At 52.7% G+C, this 20,039-nt stretch overlaps 2 protein-coding genes across 8 annotated transcripts in view; one reads left to right on the top strand and one right to left on the bottom strand.

Moving 5' to 3' along the window:
• The first annotated feature begins 6 nt into the window (after window positions 1-6).
• On the top strand, window positions 7-16,763 carry ANKRD13B (ankyrin repeat domain 13B). 4 transcript variants are annotated; one of them, XM_006925030.3, is made up of 15 exons: window positions 7-169; window positions 9,831-9,966; window positions 10,059-10,183; window positions 10,269-10,314; window positions 10,956-11,099; window positions 11,189-11,378; window positions 11,467-11,533; window positions 12,594-12,675; window positions 13,467-13,531; window positions 13,760-13,890; window positions 14,014-14,171; window positions 14,300-14,452; window positions 14,570-14,733; window positions 14,811-14,887; window positions 15,385-16,763. In XM_006925030.3, the coding sequence occupies exons 1-15, from the start codon at window positions 56-58 to the stop codon at window positions 15,611-15,613; spliced, it is 1,881 nt and encodes a 626-aa protein (XP_006925092.1). In that variant the 5' UTR covers window positions 7-55; the 3' UTR covers window positions 15,614-16,763. The 4 variants fall into 4 exon arrangements, with proteins under 4 accessions (XP_006925092.1, XP_024897548.1, XP_024897547.1 ...); XM_025041780.1 differs by having other exon boundaries at window positions 14,570-14,719; window positions 15,385-15,580; XM_025041778.1 differs by lacking the exon at window positions 7-169 and adding an exon at window positions 3,171-3,353.
• A 73-nt stretch (window positions 16,764-16,836) lies between these two features.
• The window catches only part of CORO6 (coronin 6), an 8,100-nt gene continuing 4,897 nt past the window's right edge, over window positions 16,837-20,039 (bottom strand). For 2 of the 4 annotated variants that reach the window (XM_025041781.1, XM_006925032.3), the window contains 6 exons: window positions 19,456-19,575; window positions 18,910-19,014; window positions 18,674-18,819; window positions 18,272-18,329; window positions 17,939-18,169; window positions 16,840-17,853 (listed from right to left, as the gene is read on the bottom strand). In XM_025041781.1, coding sequence (XP_024897549.1) covers window positions 17,728-17,853; window positions 17,939-18,169; window positions 18,272-18,329; window positions 18,674-18,819; window positions 18,910-19,014; window positions 19,456-19,575 — 786 coding nt within the window. In that variant the 3' untranslated portion in view covers window positions 16,840-17,727. Of the gene's footprint in view, window positions 17,854-17,938; window positions 18,170-18,271; window positions 18,330-18,673; window positions 18,820-18,909; window positions 19,015-19,072; window positions 19,081-19,209; window positions 19,253-19,455; window positions 19,576-20,039 lie in introns of those variants that run through there. The other 2 variants (XM_025041782.1, XM_006925031.3) reach the window with 2 other exon arrangements.

Consider the following 20,039-nt stretch of genomic DNA (forward strand, 5'->3'; position numbering starts at 1 on the left):
GGCGCCGAGCCTCCTCCCGGGCCGGGCGCCGCGGCCCCGGCATGAGGAGCGGGCGATGATACCCGCCAACGCCTCCGCCAGGAAGGGGCCCGAGGGCAAGTATCCGCTGCACTTCCTCGTGTGGCACAACCGCCACCGCGAGCTGGAGAAGGAGGTCTGCGCCGGCCAGGTAAGAGCGCTGTTGGGGCGCCGCGGGGACCCTCCCGCGGGGCGTGGGGAGAGGGCGCGGCGCGGGCTGTCCCGCCTCCCCGGCTAGTTTGCGGAGCTTCTTTGTTCGAACCGCGGGTTTTGTGCTTGTGGACCGGGAGAGGGTGATGGGGACGGGCCCCGCCCGCTCCCCTCTGGCCGGGACAGGCTACCCGCATGTGTCCCGGACCCTCTAAGATTGGGGTACGGGACACTGTGCCTCTCCTCCCCTGGGGCAGTGAGGGCTGCGGGGAGGGGCTGCCGGCTAGGTCTGTGTTCCTTGTAGTGGGAGAATCGGCCCCACTCAGCTGAGCAGCGACACCTCCCGCGTGAGTGTGTGGAGGTGGGAAAGGCCTGCGTGGGGGGTGAGGGGGTGGTTCACAAGTCAAGGATCAGAGAATAGGCTGTGTAACATTCCCAGGCATCCCAGCCCCACCCAGTGCCCTCTGTTCTCACCATAAGAGTCTGTTTACTCAGACTGGGCAGAGCCCCTGGATTCCTGAGACCCCAGAGCGGGCTCCGGAATGGGGAGTGGAGAGAGATCCTCCTGGGGAAGCCCTGAGGGCCTTGTCCAGGTGCTGAAAGGCGCTCTCCTGCCCTCTGGTGCTGGGTCCTGGCTTCTAGGCTCTGAGGAAGCTGGGGGTCACTGGCCACAAGAAAGATTTGAGGTTCTTCACACACAGCGGGCTCTGGTTCCTGCTAGTTAGTGAGAACAAATGGGTCAGCCAGCTTTGGCTGGACGGTGGCCTCCAAGAAGATGGAGTAAGGTGAGGTCTCCTGACCATTCTTCAGGATCAAGGCTGGCACAGGTCACAGGTACTTCCCAACTCTGTCCTTGGCCTCCAGGCCACAAGTAGGCACTCGTGGCATCGATGACTCTCCAGGGTGGAGAGACAGGACCCAGAGACTGGCTCAGCCTGCTCTGGGTTGTCTCACCTTGAGGCCTGCAGACTTGGCCTGGGTCTGAGACCTCGGGGCCATGGGCTGGGAGCAGTTTGTTCAGGAGTTGTCCCTTTTGGGAATATGCCTTTTGAGGGCCACTTCCCGAGTCACAGGAATTTCAGTCTGAGCAGCCATCTGCTTCCCAAGGGAAGAATGAGGCAGAGAGCAGGATATCACTATACAGCAAGTGAGGTGAGGGTCAGAATGTGTCCCTGAAGTCCACTACTGAGCCCTCAGGCCAGCATAGCATTCGGCTCTACATAACAGTCCCAGGAAATGTTGGAATGACCTTTAGGTCCAAACCTTTAGGCTGGTTGAAATGTCCACTTCCATTATACCTCTGCTTACACAGGGATGTTCCATGTTGCCCCTCAGCTCATGTCTCTGTCCATCATCAAGGAAGTAGTTTTCAGCCACAGAAGCCTGGTGAAGGAAGTGAAGTCAAAGTAGTAGGTCCTGGGGAACAAAGACGAACAGCCCCTGCCCTCAAGGAGACCTCGTTCTGGTGATGCAATTGTGATCAGGGAAGTACAGTCTGAGGTGCAGGGTGCTGAAACACAGACAGCCCTGTCTCTTCTGGCCATTCTCTGCTTTCCTCCCCTGAAGGCAAAAGAAGACAAGCCTCTGATAGAGGTTACAGCTGGAGGGATTTAAGTCTGATCTGAAAGGAACTTCTTGATTGGATGGTTGAAGGATGGTGGGCTGAATGATTGTGGGGCAGAGGGCTAGAGGCCGAATCTCCAGAATGCCTCAGTCTGCACTCCTTTGTTGGAGGGGAGGGTGGTCTTTTTCTTGCAGCTTGGAGAGAAGCAAAATGCTCTAGAAGAAAAGTCTTTCACCCAAGCCTCTGATTGATAGTCCTCACTCAGGTCAGCAGCCCTCTTGCTGGGGTGAGGTTGAGGTGGGGAGCACTGACCCGCTGCAGTTAAGGGTTGTTTAGGGCTGCTGAGTGTGTTCCTCTTCTTTTCTCTTTGGGCTGTCACGGAAACCAGGCATCAGATTCATTCCATCCCCACCCCCTCCACCCTGGTGAGTTCGTGTCTTCTTGAAATGGATACCACCTGCCCTTATCCAGGCCAAGGGGAATATAGGGCACTGGTTGAGGTTAACCCTTGTTCAACCACAAAGGAATCAGACCAGTCATCTCCTTCACTCTGGAGATGCCAATAAGGGGAGTGCCAATCAGTCTGGGCGGGAGAGAGGCTCCTGGCTGTATCTTAGCTCCGAGACTGACCCAGAATGATACTTGGATCCAAGTGTGCATTGCTCAGTCCCCAGGGCATCAGGTTCCCAGGGAGAGCTGAGGGTGCCCAATCCAGCCATTTCCTGCAGGGGATGGGACTGCGGGAAGCCACCTAACATCATAATGAAACCTCCACAGACCCCTGGCATTCCAGCTGGGGGTCCCCAACTTCTGGTTCTCCTGGCACCAACTATCACAGAAAACAGCCAGCTTTCCTCTAGCACACAGCAAGCAGCTGGGTTTCCCTATCTTCACTTGGTGTAGCTGCCTATTCTTTACTCCAAGAAAGCCCCGCAGAGGCCCTCCTCTGGGCAGGCGTGGCAATGCTGGCTCCCTGAGGAGGGGCATGGCATGAGGCTTCAGAGCAGGTTCATGAGCTTTGCTCAGCCACACCCTTCCTCCAGCTCATTTGGGGGCTGGAAGCAGGGAGTAGCAGGGAGATGGGAGGTGCTCGGTGGGCATTTTTGTTTTTGTTTTAGTGAAGAGAAGGGTCCGTGACCACCCTTAGCTAGCACCCAGCAGTATAATAATTGCTGGGTGCCCTGCTTCCTGCTATTCACATGCCCTGCCAGGTTGGGAAGGGGACGAGGTTGTAGGCCACGGGATGTACCAGTTCCCCCTTGGCTGGCAAGGCCCCGAGGTTGGTTCTGGAGTCCCCAGTGCCTGGTATTCCCTGGGATGGGAGGTAGAGTTTAGATTGCATAGCTCCCTGTGGGAGGGCGGAGAAGAGCGGGGTGGGGGGGTCAGATGTGGTCCCAAGGGAACATTTTCTTTCTTCCTGGGGCTGCTTCCACCATGGTCTTTCTTTCTTCTTTCTCCAGTTCATCCTTCTGACCTAGAGGCAGGAGAAATAGGATTGTGGGGCCCCTGGATGCTTAGGCAGAGGCTGCCCCATTCAAGGTATCTGTGCTGGCCAAGAGCATCTGTGATCCCCTCTCCCCTTAAAGTGGACAGTTCCGGTTGTGGGCCATCACCACAGCTGGTGAGTTGGGAAGCTCAGGGGAAGGAGCCACAAACCCCGGAAACCAAAAATCAATGTGTCTGGGATGAGGGGAGGGGCTGTGTGGGACAGAATGGAGGGGGCAGGGTAGAGGGAGAGTTAGCAGGTACTACCCCTACCTGCTCAACTTAGCTCAAGGAAGCATCCTGCCTCCCTCCCTCTTGAGCGACTCAGGCATACCTGTCCCTACACCTCATGGTCAACCGGGAGAGTTTAGAAGCAATAACTACACCCAACTATCTGTCTGTCCTTCCTGGGGCTGGATAAGAAACGGGGCAGGGAAAGGAGAGAAAGGCTGAGCAGGCAAGGCCCCACACTCTGAGCCCCTCACCCTTCTTCCCCAGCACCTGTGTTTAGTCTATAAATTTGGTGTGTCCTTGCAAGATTGCACCTAGCAAAGGGATTCTGCTAATGCTAAACAAGTTTGAAAAATACCCTGCTAGTGCATGTGGGTGCAAAGGGTGTATATGTGCAAATATGCTGGTAACAAACGTGTGTTATACATGAGTAGACACCTGCAGAGCCAGAGGGCAGCTGGGCACGAACGTGCTTGCATACCTCCAGTGCACATGTACTGTGAGTGTGGAGGCAGGAGTATGAGTGTATATTCTTATGGTAACAGTACACACATGCTGTGAGCGTGCGCAGGTGTGTGCTTGAATGAAAGCAGCGGGGCTGTCTGTCCAAGGAGCCCTGGCTCCTAAGCAGGAAAGAACCCTGCTTTTGACTCCAGCTGAGGCCTGCTGGGGTGCAGTTTCCATTCTCTTGGTGGGAAGGGCTGGGTGTTAGGTTTCATGGGAAACCTCTTAATTCCAGCAATTAAATAGCTGCAGGCCTTTGCTGAGGAAATTAATGAATTCTCCCACCTGGGCCCAGGGCACGGTGCCACTTCTATTGCAGGCCCTGCTTTGGACAGGTCAGGGGAGCTTCTTTGGGGCTTGGCTGGGTTATGCAGGACGCATGTTGGCCCTGGAACATGCATCCTGCATAACCCAGTGGTGCCTTAGGGACTCTGAGGAGGGTAGTGGGGAGAGCCTCTGAGGAGTGGGGGCCGGAGGGGCACCTCTGTCTCACAGGCAGTGCCAGTCTCTCTCTGGAGCCTGGAGCTGAGGTACCTGAGGAGGTGGGAGACAGGCAGCATCTGGAGCCCTGGGGCCAGGCAGGGTGCCCTGCCAGCTCCCTGGGGCCTTATTAGCAGCAGCAGCAGCAGACCATGTGGGGCAGGGCCAGTGGGAGGCATGGATAGCTCAGCTGCAACCCCATGGGAAGGCCTCCTACTAACTGCCCAGCCAGCTCAGAAACTGTAGGTCCTTCACCACTCCCACCCCCTGGCTCAGGACCCCACCCAGGTCGGGACTGAGGAGCCCAGCCCAACCCATTACAGGCAAATTGGAAATAGCGCCTCCCTCTGCGGGGAGCTGGCCTGGAGGAGCAGCAGGAGGGCCGCTCATATCTCAGCCACAGGGGCCAGGCACAGTTTGGTTTGAAGCTCCTGGAATATTTAAAAATGAAGACATGCGAACACAGGATTATAAAAATTATATAAATTATTTAAAATGCTTTCTTTTTGATAAAGGAGTTCATACTCGTGTTTTAAAATATTTAACTCTTGCTAGAAGGCTTACAATGAAAAGCAGCCGTCCTCACTCCACCTCTCCCCACCTCTCTATCTCATTCCCCAGAGGTGATCACTTTGAACTTTTTAGGCTGTTCTGTTATTGACCTCCATAATTATAAACAATATACTTCTACGACTATTTGTTGGCTTATCAATTTTATACTTTATTGCCTCTCCCCATTGCCCCTTAAATATAGTCATCTATACATTTGTTTAACAAATATTTATTAAGCACAAGTTATGTGCCAAGTACTGTCTAGGGACAGGGGATATAGCATTGAACGAAACAGAGAGGGACCCTCCCCTTGTGGGGCTTACAGTCTAGGTGAGGGAGACAAGGAAAAAACAAACAAGCAATTTAATGTCGGAAGAGAACTGAAGTAGGATAAGGGGCAATTGATAAATAGCACTTGTCATTTAAGATGGGTTGTCAAGGCAGGCCTTTCTTAGGAGGTGACATTTGAGACATTTGAGTGGTGACCTGAGTGAAGTGAGGGAGAAAGCTTTGCGGCTATCTAGGGTATTCAGGAGAAGATGGTTGCCGGGAAGGCTGGTGTGCAGGGGTGCACTTTGGAGGAGAGGTGGGAGAACACATGAGTTCAAGGAGATGTCCAGGGCTGTTGTATGAGAAGCCGTGGGAAGGTTTTAAGCTAAAGGGTGTCAGAGCCTGAAGACCATTTCAAAGGATCGCAGAAGCTGTGATGGGCCATGCAGAGAATAGACCTGAGGAACCAGATAAGGAGTGAAGAGGTCAGCGAGGAGGCAGCTAGGCCACCAGGTAAGAGAGAGGGTGCTTACAACAGGACGGAAGCGAGGCGGTGAAACTGAGAAGACTCTGGATCTGTTTTGAAGGTAGAGCCTATAAGGTCAGGTTTTGCTGATGGATTAGATATGGAAGGTGAGAAAAAAGGAAGAGATAAACACAGTTTCAAAGTTGTTTCTCTCTCTATTTTTTTTTTTTTACCTGAAAAGGGAGTGAATTGAGGTATTGTTTTCTGTGATGGTAGAACTGGGGCAAGTGCAGCTGTCCAGGAGTAGCGGGAATGAAGAAAGCAAGGGGAGGAGAAGTCATGGAAGGTCAGGATGTCCTACTCTGTCTCATGAATACAATTATCTTTTCATATTTTTCTGAGGATGTAAATTGCTGTTTTCCTCCAAAAATGTTCTCTTCTGTTTCCTGCATGACAGTGTTTCCTCTGGGTTTTTAGCATCCACGTTCGTGTTTTGTTTCCTTTCATGTTGGTGGCTTTCCTCAAATGTCCAGTTACCCATGGCTATTGGGGCATATTTAAGAATGGGACTGTGGAGCTCACTGATGCATGGTGCTACTGTCAGATAACTGGGTGGCAAGCTGGCCTGCTTGCTTACTGCAGGATTCTCCAACGTCTGTAACCAGAGGTCTTTGGTGCCTCTAGTTTCTCCAAGGAAGAATTCACCAATCTCCTGCTAGGGGTAGGATGGAGCAGTGGTGTGTAGTCTGGCTGCCAGTGGGTCAGGACCAAAGGCAGGGGAGAGACTGGGTTTTCACTGCTCACCTGTTTTCAGCCCCATGATCTCATCCTCAGGCCAATGTCCCTGAGTCCAGTGCATCTCAAGCTCAATTTCTACAGAGAATAAACCCCTGGCATCCTATGGAGAGGAAGAGGAGCATCTCCCAGCTTTACAAGATTGGATAGTGGGGACAGGGGTTCTGAATTTTAACCAGTGCTCTGTATTCAGCTCTGAATCTCACTCTCATCTCCAGTGTTGCCATTGCCTGCATGTTCTGTACCTTTCAAGGGTGCTAGGGGGTGATCTGGCTTGCTGCTATTATTCACTGCTATTCACTGGGGTTCCCCTCTGTGAGTGCCTGTGAGTGCCCTCTACTGCTCTAAGTCAATGATGCCCCAGCCACTTTCTGTGTTCTAAAGATGTGCTGAAATTTCTCATCTGTTGACATCTCTTTATTCTTGTAAGTTTTAAATATTTTATTGACATTCTTATACTTACTCACAAATTTATTTGTTTGGGGCACTCTTTGTATAGATCTAAGTTTTCATCTGGTATAATTTCTCTTCTACCTGAATAACTTCTTAAACATTTCCTGAACATCTTCTGGTGATAAATTCTCTTAGCTTTTGTTTGTTCACAAAACTCTTTTATGTGCCCGTTATTTTTGAAGGATACTTTTCACAGGATATAAAATTCTAGTTTGACATTTTTCCCCCAGCACTTTAAAGATGTCATTCTATCGTCTTCTAGCTTGCATGGTTTCTGATGATAAGTGTATAGTATATCCTATATTTGTTCTTCTGTACATAGCGTGTCTCATTTCTTAAAATGCTTTTAAGATTTTCTTTTTATCTTTTTATTAGTTTTCAGCATTTTATTTTGATGGGTTTTGGTGTAGTTTTCTTGATGTTTGTCTTGCCTGGACTTCATTAAGTTTCTTGGTTCTGTGGATATATCACTGTATTAGTTGTTGTAACAAATTACCACAGGCGGGGTGTGATAAAACAACAAAAATTTATTCTTTCATCATTTTGGAGGTTGGAAGCCCACACTCAAGGTGTCACTGCCTTCAAAAGCTCTAGGGGAGAATCTTTCTTTATCTCTTCAAGCTTCTGGTGGCTCCAAACATACCTTAGCTTATGATTATATAACTTCAGTCTCTGCCTCCATTGCCACATGGACTTTTGCCTCTCTGTGTATTTTGCCTTTCTGTGTCTTATAAAGACAGATATTGGATTTAGGGGCCACCTGGATAATCCAGGCTAATTTCATTTTGAGATCCTTAACTTTATTACATCTCTAAAGACCTTTTTCTGAATATGGTCACATTTATAGGTTCTGGGGCTTAGGATACAGACATATATTTGATGGGGGTACCACCATTCAACCCACTACAGTAGGTTTTTAAAAAAACAAATTTGGAAAAGTTTTGGCTATTATTTCTTTAAATTTGCCTTATTTACCCCATTTTCTTATCCTATCCTCTGGAACTCCAATTATACTTACGGTAGAGCCTTGTAGTATTTCACAGATTGCTGAGGCTCTTTGCATGTTTTCCAGTATTTTTTTTTTCTCCTTTGTGCTTCAGTTTGTATAGTTCTATTGCTGTGTTTTCAAGTTCACTGATTTTTAAAAATTCTGTAATGTCTAATCTACTGTTAATTTCACTCAGTGGTTTTTTCATTTCAGATACTATACTTGCTACCTCCTATTTCTTTCCCCATAAATGTTATGTTCATGTTTTCCTTTAAACTCTTGAGCATATTAAGCCATTCATCATCTTTATTATTTCTGAATATGTTTCTGTTACTTGATTTTTCTCCTAATTATGGATCATATTTTTCTTCTTCCTTGCATGTCTAGTAGTTTTAAACTGGATGTTGGACATGGTCACTGTTGTGATATTACACATCTGGATTTTATTGTCTGTCTTTAAAGAGTGTTAGGATTTATTCTGGCAGACCAAGTTACTTGCAAATCAGTTCAATCCTTTTCAGCTTATTTTAAATTTTTATTAGATTGGGTCTAGGTGAGCCTTTTCACTAGAGATAGTTTAGCCTTACTACTAAGGCATAACCCTTCTTGGGTCTCTATTGAATACCCTCCCTGGGTAAATAACAAGTACTCTCCACTGTAGCAGGTTGGAGCTTGAACGTCACCTTGCCCTGGGTGAGCTCTAAGAATTTATCAACTTATTGCTCCTTTTCTGCCTGGTTGTGTTGAGTTTCACTCTACACATATGAAGTTTAGTATTTACCAAAGACCCAAAGGGACCCCATGAAGATTTCTGGAGCAATTTTGTTGCATAGCTCATTCCTTCCTAGAACTCTTCCCTGCAACTTCTAGCTACATCAGTCTCCCTGAACTATTGTCTCTGTTTCCTCAACTCTTGAGTGAGACTACCATGTTCTGCTGGAGATTCTCCTCTTTGAATTTCAGTCTTGAATATTCCTCCAGGTAGAAACCCAGGCAATCTGAGGATATTGTTTGTTTCTCTTATTTCAGGGATCACAGCCTTGGACTACTTGTTGTTTAATATCTGAAAACAATTATTTTGTATATTTTGAGGCAATAGTTTTCTCCATTCATAGTTGAAGGGTAATTTAGTTATCTCATCATGGTTGGAGTAGAAGCCTTTTACTGGCATTTAATCAAGTTTTGGGAAGGAGAGGAGGAGTTACATGCATTCAATCAGTTCACTGTATTTAACTAGAAGTCTTAGATTCCATAAATATATTTATATATTTATATTTAATAAACATATGCTTTTATCACCCAACAGAAACTCATACAGTGTAATCATGCTATTTGCAAAACAGTAATAGGATTTATAAAAATGTTAATACATAGCATTCCACAGGCACAGGACATGGGTTCAAAGTTGTATGATGAACATATTCTTTCATTCCTATTGATGTATTACTGCAATTGTCTGCTAACCTTCATTCAGTGTCAATGATCTAAATTGCTGGCCCTTCCTGAAGGCGTGGTCTTGGGCCCCTAGGATAGATCCTGTCTCAGGTGCCCTCCTTGACCGGAAGCCTTTCTAGATCACCCTTCAGCCCCAAGCTTACTCTTCGCAGGCAGCACACCGGAGGAATGAACCTAGTCAGGGGACCTAGGTGGACAGGAAAGAAGGAAGGCCCTCCCTTTCTCAGAGTTACTTCCTGACTTGCCCTGTAGGCCCCTCTTCGCTCACCTGACCCAAGCTCATTGTGTCTGTTTTTTCCATTGCCTTGTGAGATGGACAAAGCAGGGCAGCCAGTTGATTGCCACCTGCTTGGAGGCTGTTGGGCTCAGATGGGCTGCCTCAGAAGTGACCAAGGCTATCTCTTCACCTCTTTCACCAGGTGGACATCGAGCAGCTGGATCCCCGTGGGCGGACTCCTCTACACCTGGCCACTACGCTGGGGCACCTTGAGTGTGCCCGAGTACTCCTGGCGCACGGTGCAGATGTGGGCAGGGAGAATCGCAGCGGCTGGACGGGTAGGCACCCCTGCTTACTCCGGCCCCACAGCCAGGATCTCCCCGGCATCAGATCCTCGCCTGCCTTGTGACATTTCCTCCCTCTCCCCCAGTGCTTCAAGAAGCTGTGAGTACCCGAGACCTGGAGCTGGTGCAGCTGGTGCTGCGGTACCGGGACTACCAGAGGGTGGTGAAGCGTTTGGCAGGCATCCCCATGCTCCTGGAGAAGCTGCGCAAGGTGAGGGCCAGCCTCTCAGTCTCCCCATCTTAGCCTTGAACCCTGTCTATGGCAAAGACTAGTCACTCTCCTTATTGTCCTCCAGGCCCAGGACTTCTACGTGGAGATGAAATGGGAATTCACTAGCTGGGGTAAGAGGGGCTGATGGGGGCCCCTCTGGGCACTCTCCCACCTCAGGGCTTGTGTACGTGCTGCTCCCTTGCCTGGAGCACTCTTTTCATAGCTCTTTCTGTGGCTCCTCTTCTCTTAGTCCTCAGCTCAATGCCTGCTCCTCAGCTAGGCCTTTCTACACTGTCTCAGACACTGTCTCAGACACTGTCTCAGTATGTATGTTATTATTTCCTTTACTTTATAATGATTCGCTCATTTGTTTGTTACTTGTCACCATGCTTCAAGAAGGCAGGGTTCCTGTCTTGTTCAATGTCGCAATCACCAGTGACTAGAATAGTGCCTGGCACATAGTTCATGTTTAATAAATATTTATTGGAATATTCGTTAATATTTGTTGGATGAAAGATTGAACGAACAAATTAACAAATGGTAGATACTAGGGACTTGGTGGTAGCTGAGACGCACCTGTCGCTGACCCTAGATTGCTCATATCTGAGTGACTGTAGTCTATGTTTGTGTGGGAGTCACTGGGGGAGGGGCTTTTCTCACACCAGTTCCCTTACCCTTTCTCGGACACACCCCTGACCCCCATGCCCTGAGGTGGCCCATGTTGGGTGGTCCAGGCAAATCGAAGCCACTTCTGACCTTTCCTTCCACCTAGTGCCCCTAGTATCCAAGATCTGCCCTAGTGACACCTACAAAGTGTGGAAGAGTGGCCAGAACCTTCGGGTAGACACCACACTCCTGGGCTTTGACCACATGACGTGGCAGCGAGGGAACCGTAGTTTCGTCTTCAGGGGCCAAGGTCAGAAAGGCGGGAAGTGGGGCAGGGCGGGAGGCTGGAGACAGCTCCATGCCACCCCTGACCCCGCTGTGCTATTCTGTGGCTGGCAGATACAAATGCTGTGGTCATGGAGATTGACCATGACCGCCGGGTGGTATACACGGAGACTCTGGCGCTGGCCGGGCAGGACCGCGAGCTGCTGCTGGCTGCTGCCCAGCCAACCGAGGAGCAGGTGCTGAGCCGGCTCACTGCACCCGTCGTCACCACACAGCTTGACACCAAGAACATCTCCTTTGAGAGGTGAGTGGGCATGGCCTTGATAGCCTGGAGCCAGCCTGGAGCCAGCCTGGTGAGGTGCCCCCTCACGTGGACTACTATGCTTTCCCAGGAACAAGACTGGCATCCTAGGCTGGCGCAGTGAGAAGACCGAGATGGTGAATGGGTACGAAGCCAAGGTGAGACCCCAGCTCCTGGGTGCCAGACCCCACCACAATCTTGCCTACAGTGAGTGGGGCAGGGGATTTCTGACCACCCTGTCTCAGCCTTGGAGGTACAGAGGCTATGCAGCATGGAGGGAAGGGCACTAGACTAAGAGGCAACTGATGAGAAAGGCCAGAATTTATTGAGCACTTAATATATTCATGTTCAAGGCACTGTTTTGACATTTTATATGTACGTATGTATGTATGTATGTATGTATGTATGTATGTATGTATATCACACACACGTACACATGCATGCTCATTGAATCCTAGCAACAACTCTTTCTGGTAAGGCTATTATTACTCCTATTTAACAGATGTTCATTGAGCCCTTTGAAACGGTATCCCATTTAATCTTCACAACAACTCTATGAAGTAGGATATCAGCCCATTTTATGATGAGGAAATGGAAGCTTGGGGTAGTTAAATAACCTGTACAAAGTCGCACAACCATGACAGCTGAGGTTCAGATGCTAGGTGCCTGACTCCAAAGCCAGGCCTATACCCCTAAGAAGACTGTCAGTTACTCTGGGACTCCCACATCACTCATGTGGGACCACATGGTGCTACCGCTAAACGAAGGGACTAACAGATACTGCAGGGTTCTGTATTGTTTCTTTCTGAAAGCCTTCCTTGGTTCTGTAGGCTGAGTCAAAGTATTTGCTTTTTGTTCCCACAGCTCTGTGCTCCCCACACCAGAGCATGTACCACACTATATTATAATTGTCCATTTTCTTGTCTCTTCAACTAGATTGTGAGCCTCAAGCGGGCAGAGATTGTGTCTAGCTGTGCTTGTTCGGCACTGTATTCCTGATGCCTGCCTCAGGGCCTGGCACATAAAGGTTCCTCACAAAGTATTTGTTGAATGAATGAAAAAAAAAGCCCTGAGATAGGAGAGTACTTACCCAAAGGCCTGGAGATGGGAGCAAACAGCTCTCCCTCCCCACCCAACCACCTTTCCTTGCAGAAAGTGTTTAGGATACCCTCGGGGGTTTCAGAGTTGTCTTTGAGCCCTTTCCTCATCTTTCCCCAGGTATATGGGGCATCCAACGTGGAACTCATTACCCGGACACGAACAGAGCATCTTTCAGAACAGCACAAGGGCAAGGTCAAAGGTAATGAGGTAGAGGCATATGGTGGGAGGTGGGGGGAACCAGCTTCCACTTGAGCACCTCCATCAGTATTCCCTCTGGCATCCTAGCAAAAGCCGGGGCAGTTGTTTTAGGTAAATAGGTTTCAATTCAAGTGCCAAATCTTAATGATTGTTGGTGGCTGCCTAGAGTGCTGCTAAGATGATTCTAATGTCCCATTGAGCAACATTTGGGCTCAATGGGACAGAATTGATTTACATTATACAATGTCTGCATTGGATTTGAGAAGGGAGAGAAATGTCATGCATGCTATTTATTGGCCATTCTAGTCTAGTGGGACATATACTCTTGGCAGAGAAAGTCAGGGGGCCCTGACAGTCCTGTACCTGTTGATACCACACCTGACTTTCTGGGCATCAGTTAGTCTGTCTAAGTGGAGAGACATAATTCCTACCTCATAGGAGAACAAATGAAGTCATTAATATGGAAGTACCTGAAGCAAAACATACACATTCCCGTGCATACCCTAAAACTGCTCACCAAAGGCAGGTATTTTTTGTCCAGTGTCACCAACCTAGAGACTGACACTTTTGGAAGTTTACCCTGAGCCCCAGGCCTACTTTTATTTCAGATGTGCTTATAGTGGTCCTGGCCCTGCCCTTTGGACTCCTCAGTCACCTTCAGATGAAGATGCCTGGATGTGTGGTGTGGATAAGCAATCTCCCCTTCCCCCAGGAACCAGCTTCCTCCCTAGGTCTTGGGTGCTGTCACTTCTGAGGGCTTCTGTGTCCTCTGAGATGCCACATTTCTTGTAGGCTGTAAAACACCTCTGCAGTCCTTCCTGGGAATTGCTGAGCAGCATGGGGGCCCTCAAAATGGGGTGAGTGTGTGCTACGGGTATCCTGGGCGGAAGGGTGTGAATGTGGCTCAGGAGGAGGCCTGGGAGGCATCCTGCTTAGCATGGCCTGTGTGGACCTCTTTTCCACAATGCCCAAGGCCATGTCAGCTCCACAGTGGTAGTGGGGACAGTTTCAGGGCTTGTAATAAAATGTCTGGCCTGGAATGAGGGACAGAGAAGGGCTCATGGGTCTCTCCCGGTATGGTACAGACCTTGATCACTCAGACTCTGAGCCAAGCCAACCCCACTGCCATCACTGCAGAAGAGTACTTCAATCCCAACTTTGAGCTTGGCAACCGTGACATGGGCCGCCCCATGGAACTGACCACCAAGACACAGAAGTGAGGCCCCCTGCTGGTGCTGGGGAGGGGTGGGCAGGGCAGAGCTGGGCAGGGGCTCCAGAAGATGCTGGGAGGCCATGGCTTCTCCAATGTCCCTCACCCCTTGGGATCCGGGGGGGGCAGGTTCAAGGCCAAGCTGTGGCTGTGTGAGGAGCATCCCCTGTCCCTGTGTGAGCAGGTGGCCCCCATCATTGACCTCATGGCTGTCAGCAATGCACTTTTTGCCAAGCTCCGGGATTTCATTACCCTGCGCCTGCCTCCTGGCTTCCCTGTCAAGATTGGTGAGACCTCCACCCCATTTCCTCTCAGCGGCTGTTAGGGGTATGGGGCTTAGATGAGGCAAAGAGTTGGGGGGGTGCTAAGGTGTGAGGGGGCAGGTGGTGGTACCTGATGGTTTCTTAATCCTCAGAAATCCCGATCTTCCACATCCTCAACGCCCGTATCACCTTCGGGAACCTCAATGGCTGCGACGAGCCGGTGCCACTGGTGCGAGGCAGCCCCAGCAGCGAGACCCCTTCCCCGGGCAGCGACTCCTCGAGTGTCAGCAGCTCCAGTTCCACAAGTGAGCTCTGTCCTCCTCTGAGCCCTCCTTCCATTTAGTCTCTACCCCTCCACACCCACCCTCCCAGTGCTCACCGCCCCTTCCTGGGGAGCCAATCTGACTCCAGCCTGCCTTCAGCCTCGTGCCGCGGTTGCGAGATCTCCCCAGCCTTGTTTGAGGCCCCTCGTGGCTACAGCGTGCTGGGAGGCCAGCGGGAGTCGGCAACCCGCGACGACGATGATGACCTGCTGCAGTTCGCCATCCAGCAGAGCCTGCTTGAGGCGGGCAGTGAGTATGACCAGGTGTGTCCCCGCGGCTGTGCCAGGCAACCAGTCGGCTGCACCGCCATAGCCAACTGGCCCACGCCCCCTCCCTCCAGGTCACCATCTGGGAGGCACTAACCAACAGCAAGCCCGGCACTTACCCCATGTCCTACGAGGGGCACCGACAGGACAGGTCAGTACCTGCCGGGATTTGGAGACGCCTATCCCTCCACCCCACATGTGCAGAGTACCCCAGTACCCTGTCACAGTAGGCGAGGACACTGCCGGCTGAGTAGTCCCTCTCGGCCCAGAGAAACCATGATACTCTCACCGGGGACCCTACGGGTATCAAGATGGCTTCTATCACTACCCTTTCCTGATACTGGGGTAGATGAACAGCACTCCAGAAAAGGCCCAGGAGGAGGAGCCAGGCCTTGTGGCAGCTAGACCCTCACCAAAGAGGATGTCCGGGCCAGGGTTCTAGAAGATGCCCACATGCCCTGGGCCACCTTCCACTGGGAAGATGAGCTTTGTAGGGGTTAGGATCTGCCACAATTGGATAGGATCCGAGGAGATAAAATGGGACTCCTCACCTCCACTGGAGGTATCCTGGGACTTCCATGCTGGCTCCCGGCTGTGCTCACCTGGCAGGTGCGCCCAGAGCCCTGGACGTGTTTTCCCCACCCCCAGGAGCACCCCACCCACGCCGCAACGCCAGCCTGCGCCCCGCGCCGCGGTCCCCAGCCCTCGGCCTAGCCCCGGCCCGGGCCCCAGCGGCCGGGTGTTCCGGACCTACGACGAGCAGCTGAGGCTGGCCATGGAGCTGTCAGCGCAGGAGCAGGAGGAGCGGCGGCGGCGCGTGCGCCAGGAGGAGGAGGAGCTGGAGCGCATCCTACAGCTCTCACTAACAGAGCAGTAGCGCCACTGCAGGCCCTCGGCCACACCACGTCTGACCCGTCCCGGAGCGAGACACTCTCTGGCCCCATATGCCTGCCCAGATGCGGCTAGAGGCTGGAGCCACCGCCACAGGGGCATAGTGAAGCACTAGGCACAGGACCGGGAGGGGTTCGGCAAGGCCACAGAGTACCATTCTGGGCCAGGGTCCTGGAGGCAGCTGGCACGGCCGGGTCTCCCTGCTTTGCTGTATCCTGACCCCACCCCTCTCCCCTGGGCTCAGGCCTGTTCAAGCCGGAGAGGGGACCTTAGAGGAGCAGTGTCCCCATCCTTGCTCCTTCTGGCCAGCCCTACTTTCTGCTCACTGACCCCACTCCAGGACACTGCCCGTCAAGCCTTTGCATCTCCGCTCTTCATCCCTGGGGGAGGAGGAGGCGGGGGACAGCTGAGCTCCCCACGTGCTGTGTTGCTGCTTTGTTCCAGACACAAACCAGCACGTCAAGGGCCCAGCCCCTCTCCCACCCCAGCATTTCAGCGTCAAGTGCACTTAGCGGGGTGCCTGGCTCCCCCAGCCCCCCACACCCCTCCCAGGTCTCAGGGTGGTCCCGGTTTCAATTTTGGCGGCCAAAGGTTGGAATCCCCTTCCTCAAGACACGTTTCTGTGGTCAGGGAGGGTGCCCAAGGTGCGCCCCCCCCAACACACCCACCTGGGCAAGGCCTGACTCCCTCATGCTGTCTTGGCAAATGGGGGGACATATTGGGCTGGGGACAAACACTAGACCCTATACTAGACTGGACCGAGAGGGGTCACCCAGGGCCCTAGTACCACCACCCACCCCTTCCCACCAGCTGCTGCTAGCCCTCTGTGGTTGTGTGTCCCACTGCCCCCACCAGGGGCTGACTCTAAAACCCTTCATCCAATGGTGCTAACCCCCGGCTCTCCCCTGCCCCAACCCACCCACCCAGAGAAGCACAGACCCTGTCAGGGGCAGGGGCCCATTGCAAACCCTTGTCTGGGTTCTCTCATACTGGCCTTCCTGGCTCAGCCAGGGAGGTTCAGAAGGGACACAAAAGGGATGGAAGAACAAAAAGAAACTGTTCCTCTCACCCCCCTCCCTGATGCCAGGGGCACCAGACTGATTCTGAGGCACAAATTAAAGAGGCTTCAAACCCAAGCCTTTTCCTACCTGCCTTTACTTGGGAAGAATGCCCACCTGAGGTCTGGGGGCTCCTTCCGAACCTCAGTGTGGGGAAGACTGAGGTAAGAGGATGCTTGGTGGGTTTTGAGCCCAGCCAGGGGTGCATCTGTCAGCGGGTCTGGGAGCTTGGGGGTAGCATTTGCAGAAGCTGGAGGGTTTTGTCTTCCCTCACCCCCACCCATACAGGAGATACATTTTGAGCACTTAGTAAAAGATTTAATTTCCTCTTAGAGTCAAGGCCACAACAGAGGGCTGGGGGCAGTGTGAGTGTGAGCGTGAGTGTGTGTGTGTGTGTGTGAGTGTGTGTGTGTGTGTACCTGCTTCCTCAGGCCAGTTCTCCCGTTTGCTCTCAGGTGGGCGAAGCGGGCAGCGAGGAAGCGGCCCTCTCCCCTGCGGGTGGGAAGAAGGAAGAGAGCCCTCTGCTGGGTGTAACCAGTGGGTCCAGCTCTACAGCCAACGGGTTGTGTATGTCTGTAGAACTGGGGTGACACCCTACCAGCTTACCATTCAGGGGAGTGGAGTCAAGTGAGCTGATTAGAGGGGAGAAGCCTTGTAATTTTCCTCAGTCATTTTTGGGACACCTGTCGGAACGCTGCTACCCCTTTGAGGTCAATCCCAAGTTCCCCAATATCTCCAAGCATTGAGCTAATACTAAGCATTTCCTCTGCCCTGGGCGGGGGACAAAGGGGACACCGCCTCACCAAGCAGCACCATTGCTGAGGCCCCATCACCCCGGGCCACCCGAGGCCAGCTCCTGCTGAGTCGTGGACGAGGCACGCAGACCTGCCGGCGCCAGACAGATGCAAGGCTCCATTTGTCTTAGGCCTCCTGTGAGGGAGGGAGTTCCCTTCCCAGTCCCGCTCCCGGCCCCAGCCCAGAGAGACCCGGTCTGTTCAAGACCAAAAGCCGGGGCGGGCCTTCCAGGCTCTGAGCCTTTACACTAGTCTGTGCCATCCACCAGCTCGCACAGCATGTTCTCCAGGGCCGTGATGCGCTGCTCTTGGGCCTGCACCTGCTCGCGAAGCGCCTTGATTTCCTCCAGCAGCGTCTCAAGGGTGTGCTGCTGCTGGGATGTGGAGGACAGAAGAAGCTGTGTTGGGTGGAAGGGGAGGGTGTAGACTGGGCCTGGGTGGAGCTGGGTCGGATCTTACCGACAAGGGGGAGTCACTGGCCGACTGGCTGCGGCGGGGTCCGGTGGGTGGACGTGCGTCCAGGATGTTGCGCTTGGTGACCCGGAGCTCGCGGTGCTTGGGGGGCATGTAACCATCCCTCAGCGAGATGAGCACGGGTTCTGCGTCCTGGCCCGATAGCCATTCGTCTGCCTCTAGGGCCGGCTCGGGGCCAGGTGTATCTGGGTACAGGTCGTCCTGGAACAAATCTGACTGAGGGGTTTGGGGGGACAGAACAATCATTAAGCAGAGTTCTGGGCCTGCTCTGCTCCCTTCAGCCTCAGAGCCCTTCCAGCCCCTCTCCCAGGCCCTCACCTTGCGGGGCACAGTCATGATGATGGGTTCACACTTTCTTTCATGCAACTTGTAGAACCTATAAGGGAGTGGGGTTCAGCATCTCTGCAGTCTCTCGCCTGGGACCAAGGGCTTAGAGGCTAACACTTGCTGAGCACCTACTATGCATTACACTTTAAACACATTGTTGGTCTAACTGGTAAAACACCCCTGATGGGGTGTTTATCATTTTACAGATGAAGAAACTGAAGTTCAGAGAAAGTCAAACTAGTTAGCGCTAGGGCTGGCACTGGAAACGAGCCTGTTTGACTCCTCCCTAACCCACTGTTCTCCAAAGATTACATTATTGGGGAAGCCCCTGGGTCTTCTCCGATGGGAAGTGGGGACAGAGACAGGCAAGCTGGAAGGGCAAAGGCTGCTGACCGGGCGATCTCACACTTGCTGACGTCCAGTCCCCGCTTGGGCATGAAACCCACGCCCCTCTGCGGCTCCTTGCTGCTAAACGTGTTCAGGTAGTGCACGAAAGGTGGTTCGTCGGTAATCTCAAAGTACCGAATGCTGCTGTCGCCCTGCAAAACCAGTGGGTTCAGAAATGCAACTGGAAGGTGCCCTCCACATCTCCTTCCAGCCCCCTTTTCTCCCCTCCGAGCCACAAGCACCTTGCCGCATAAGTAGATGATGCTGGAGTCAGGATCGTAGAAGGGCAGTAGGACCCCATTGCTTGTGTCCATCTCCTGCAGTGCCACTGGCTCCTCGAAGTTGTTCTGCCCGAGCACAGGAGGCGTGACCAGCCCTATCGTGCCTTCTGTGCCGCTTCTGAACCCTTGAAGCTCCTTACACTTCTTGCCCGCCCCAAACTGCCATGCGTTTCCACCGCAGCTCTGGTGAACTTAGAGGCAAGCCCCTCCCATGGACACATTACCCCCAGTCCCCGCTCCTGTACATATGCCCCTCCGCGCCGCTGCATGCAGTCACTGCAAACCACCCCCAGGGACTCGGCATCACCAGGTGGGGGCGCCAGCGAGGGCTCCTTCAGGCGATGCAGCAAAACTGGGCAGTGGGGTGTGGAGACAGTAGGCGCTGCAAAGATGGCAGCTGCTCCTAGCCCTGTCCAGGTGAGCATGCCCTGTGGGTAGAGGGCGCCTGGTCCCTCTCCCGTGATGCCAGTCCCTGGGGCACAAACCCCAAGCTTCCAGCTGCGTTACCGGGTCCCACAGGCCCAGCTCTCGCTGGCTCATGCGGGTGAAGCCCGTGGTGAAGATATGACCCTGACGCGTGAAGACGGCCCGCATGGGCCTCATTCCCTCGTGGGCTGCAAACCTCTCCTGGGGGTGAGGTGGGGGGAGACAGGGAGAGGCGTCACCCAGCTTCCTGCCTTGGGGAGCCTAGAGGGGCGAGCGACCAGCTTGCAGACTTGGGTGTAGAGGACAGGGGGTGGGAGGTGAGACGGAGGGTGGGTGAGGCGGGGGTGGGGGGGCAACGGAGACAAAGGGGGCCTAAGTACTCAGCTTCCTAGGGACCCTGAATGGCCCCGGGCCTGGGGAGGGTCTCGGCTCGGAGAAAGTGGAAGGCTCGCCTCCCAGCAGATGCCCAGCCCTTAAGCGCTTTCAGAGGCTCATTCCTAGAGTAGGAGATGTTTACTGGCTCCCCGGGGACTCAGTGAGGCTGTTCCCAGATGAGAGCTCCCTGCTCCACTTCAGCCTTCTTGAGTACTGGCTAAGGCCTGAGAGGGTGCTCCAGGCTGACCCAGCGAAGGAGCGCGTGCTGGCGCCCGGCGCGGCCTGGCCTA

The sequence above is a fragment of the Pteropus alecto genome, unplaced genomic scaffold (assembly GCF_000325575.1).
Source record: "Pteropus alecto unplaced genomic scaffold, ASM32557v1 scaffold98, whole genome shotgun sequence".
In the NCBI taxonomy this organism is placed as follows: domain Eukaryota; kingdom Metazoa; phylum Chordata; class Mammalia; order Chiroptera; family Pteropodidae; genus Pteropus; species Pteropus alecto.

Bases quoted from the DNA above. Each gene is read 5' to 3' on its own strand.
- ANKRD13B (XM_006925030.3), top strand. From the start codon at position 56: ATGATACCCGCCAACGCCTCCGCCAGGAAGGGGCCCGAGGGCAAGTAT. The intron at 9,967-10,058 runs GTAGGCACCCCT...CCTCTCCCCCAG, and splicing joins GAATCGCAGCGGCTGGACGG to TGCTTCAAGAAGCTGTGAGT. The intron at 11,379-11,466 runs GTGAGTGGGCAT...ATGCTTTCCCAG, and splicing joins AAGAACATCTCCTTTGAGAG to GAACAAGACTGGCATCCTAG.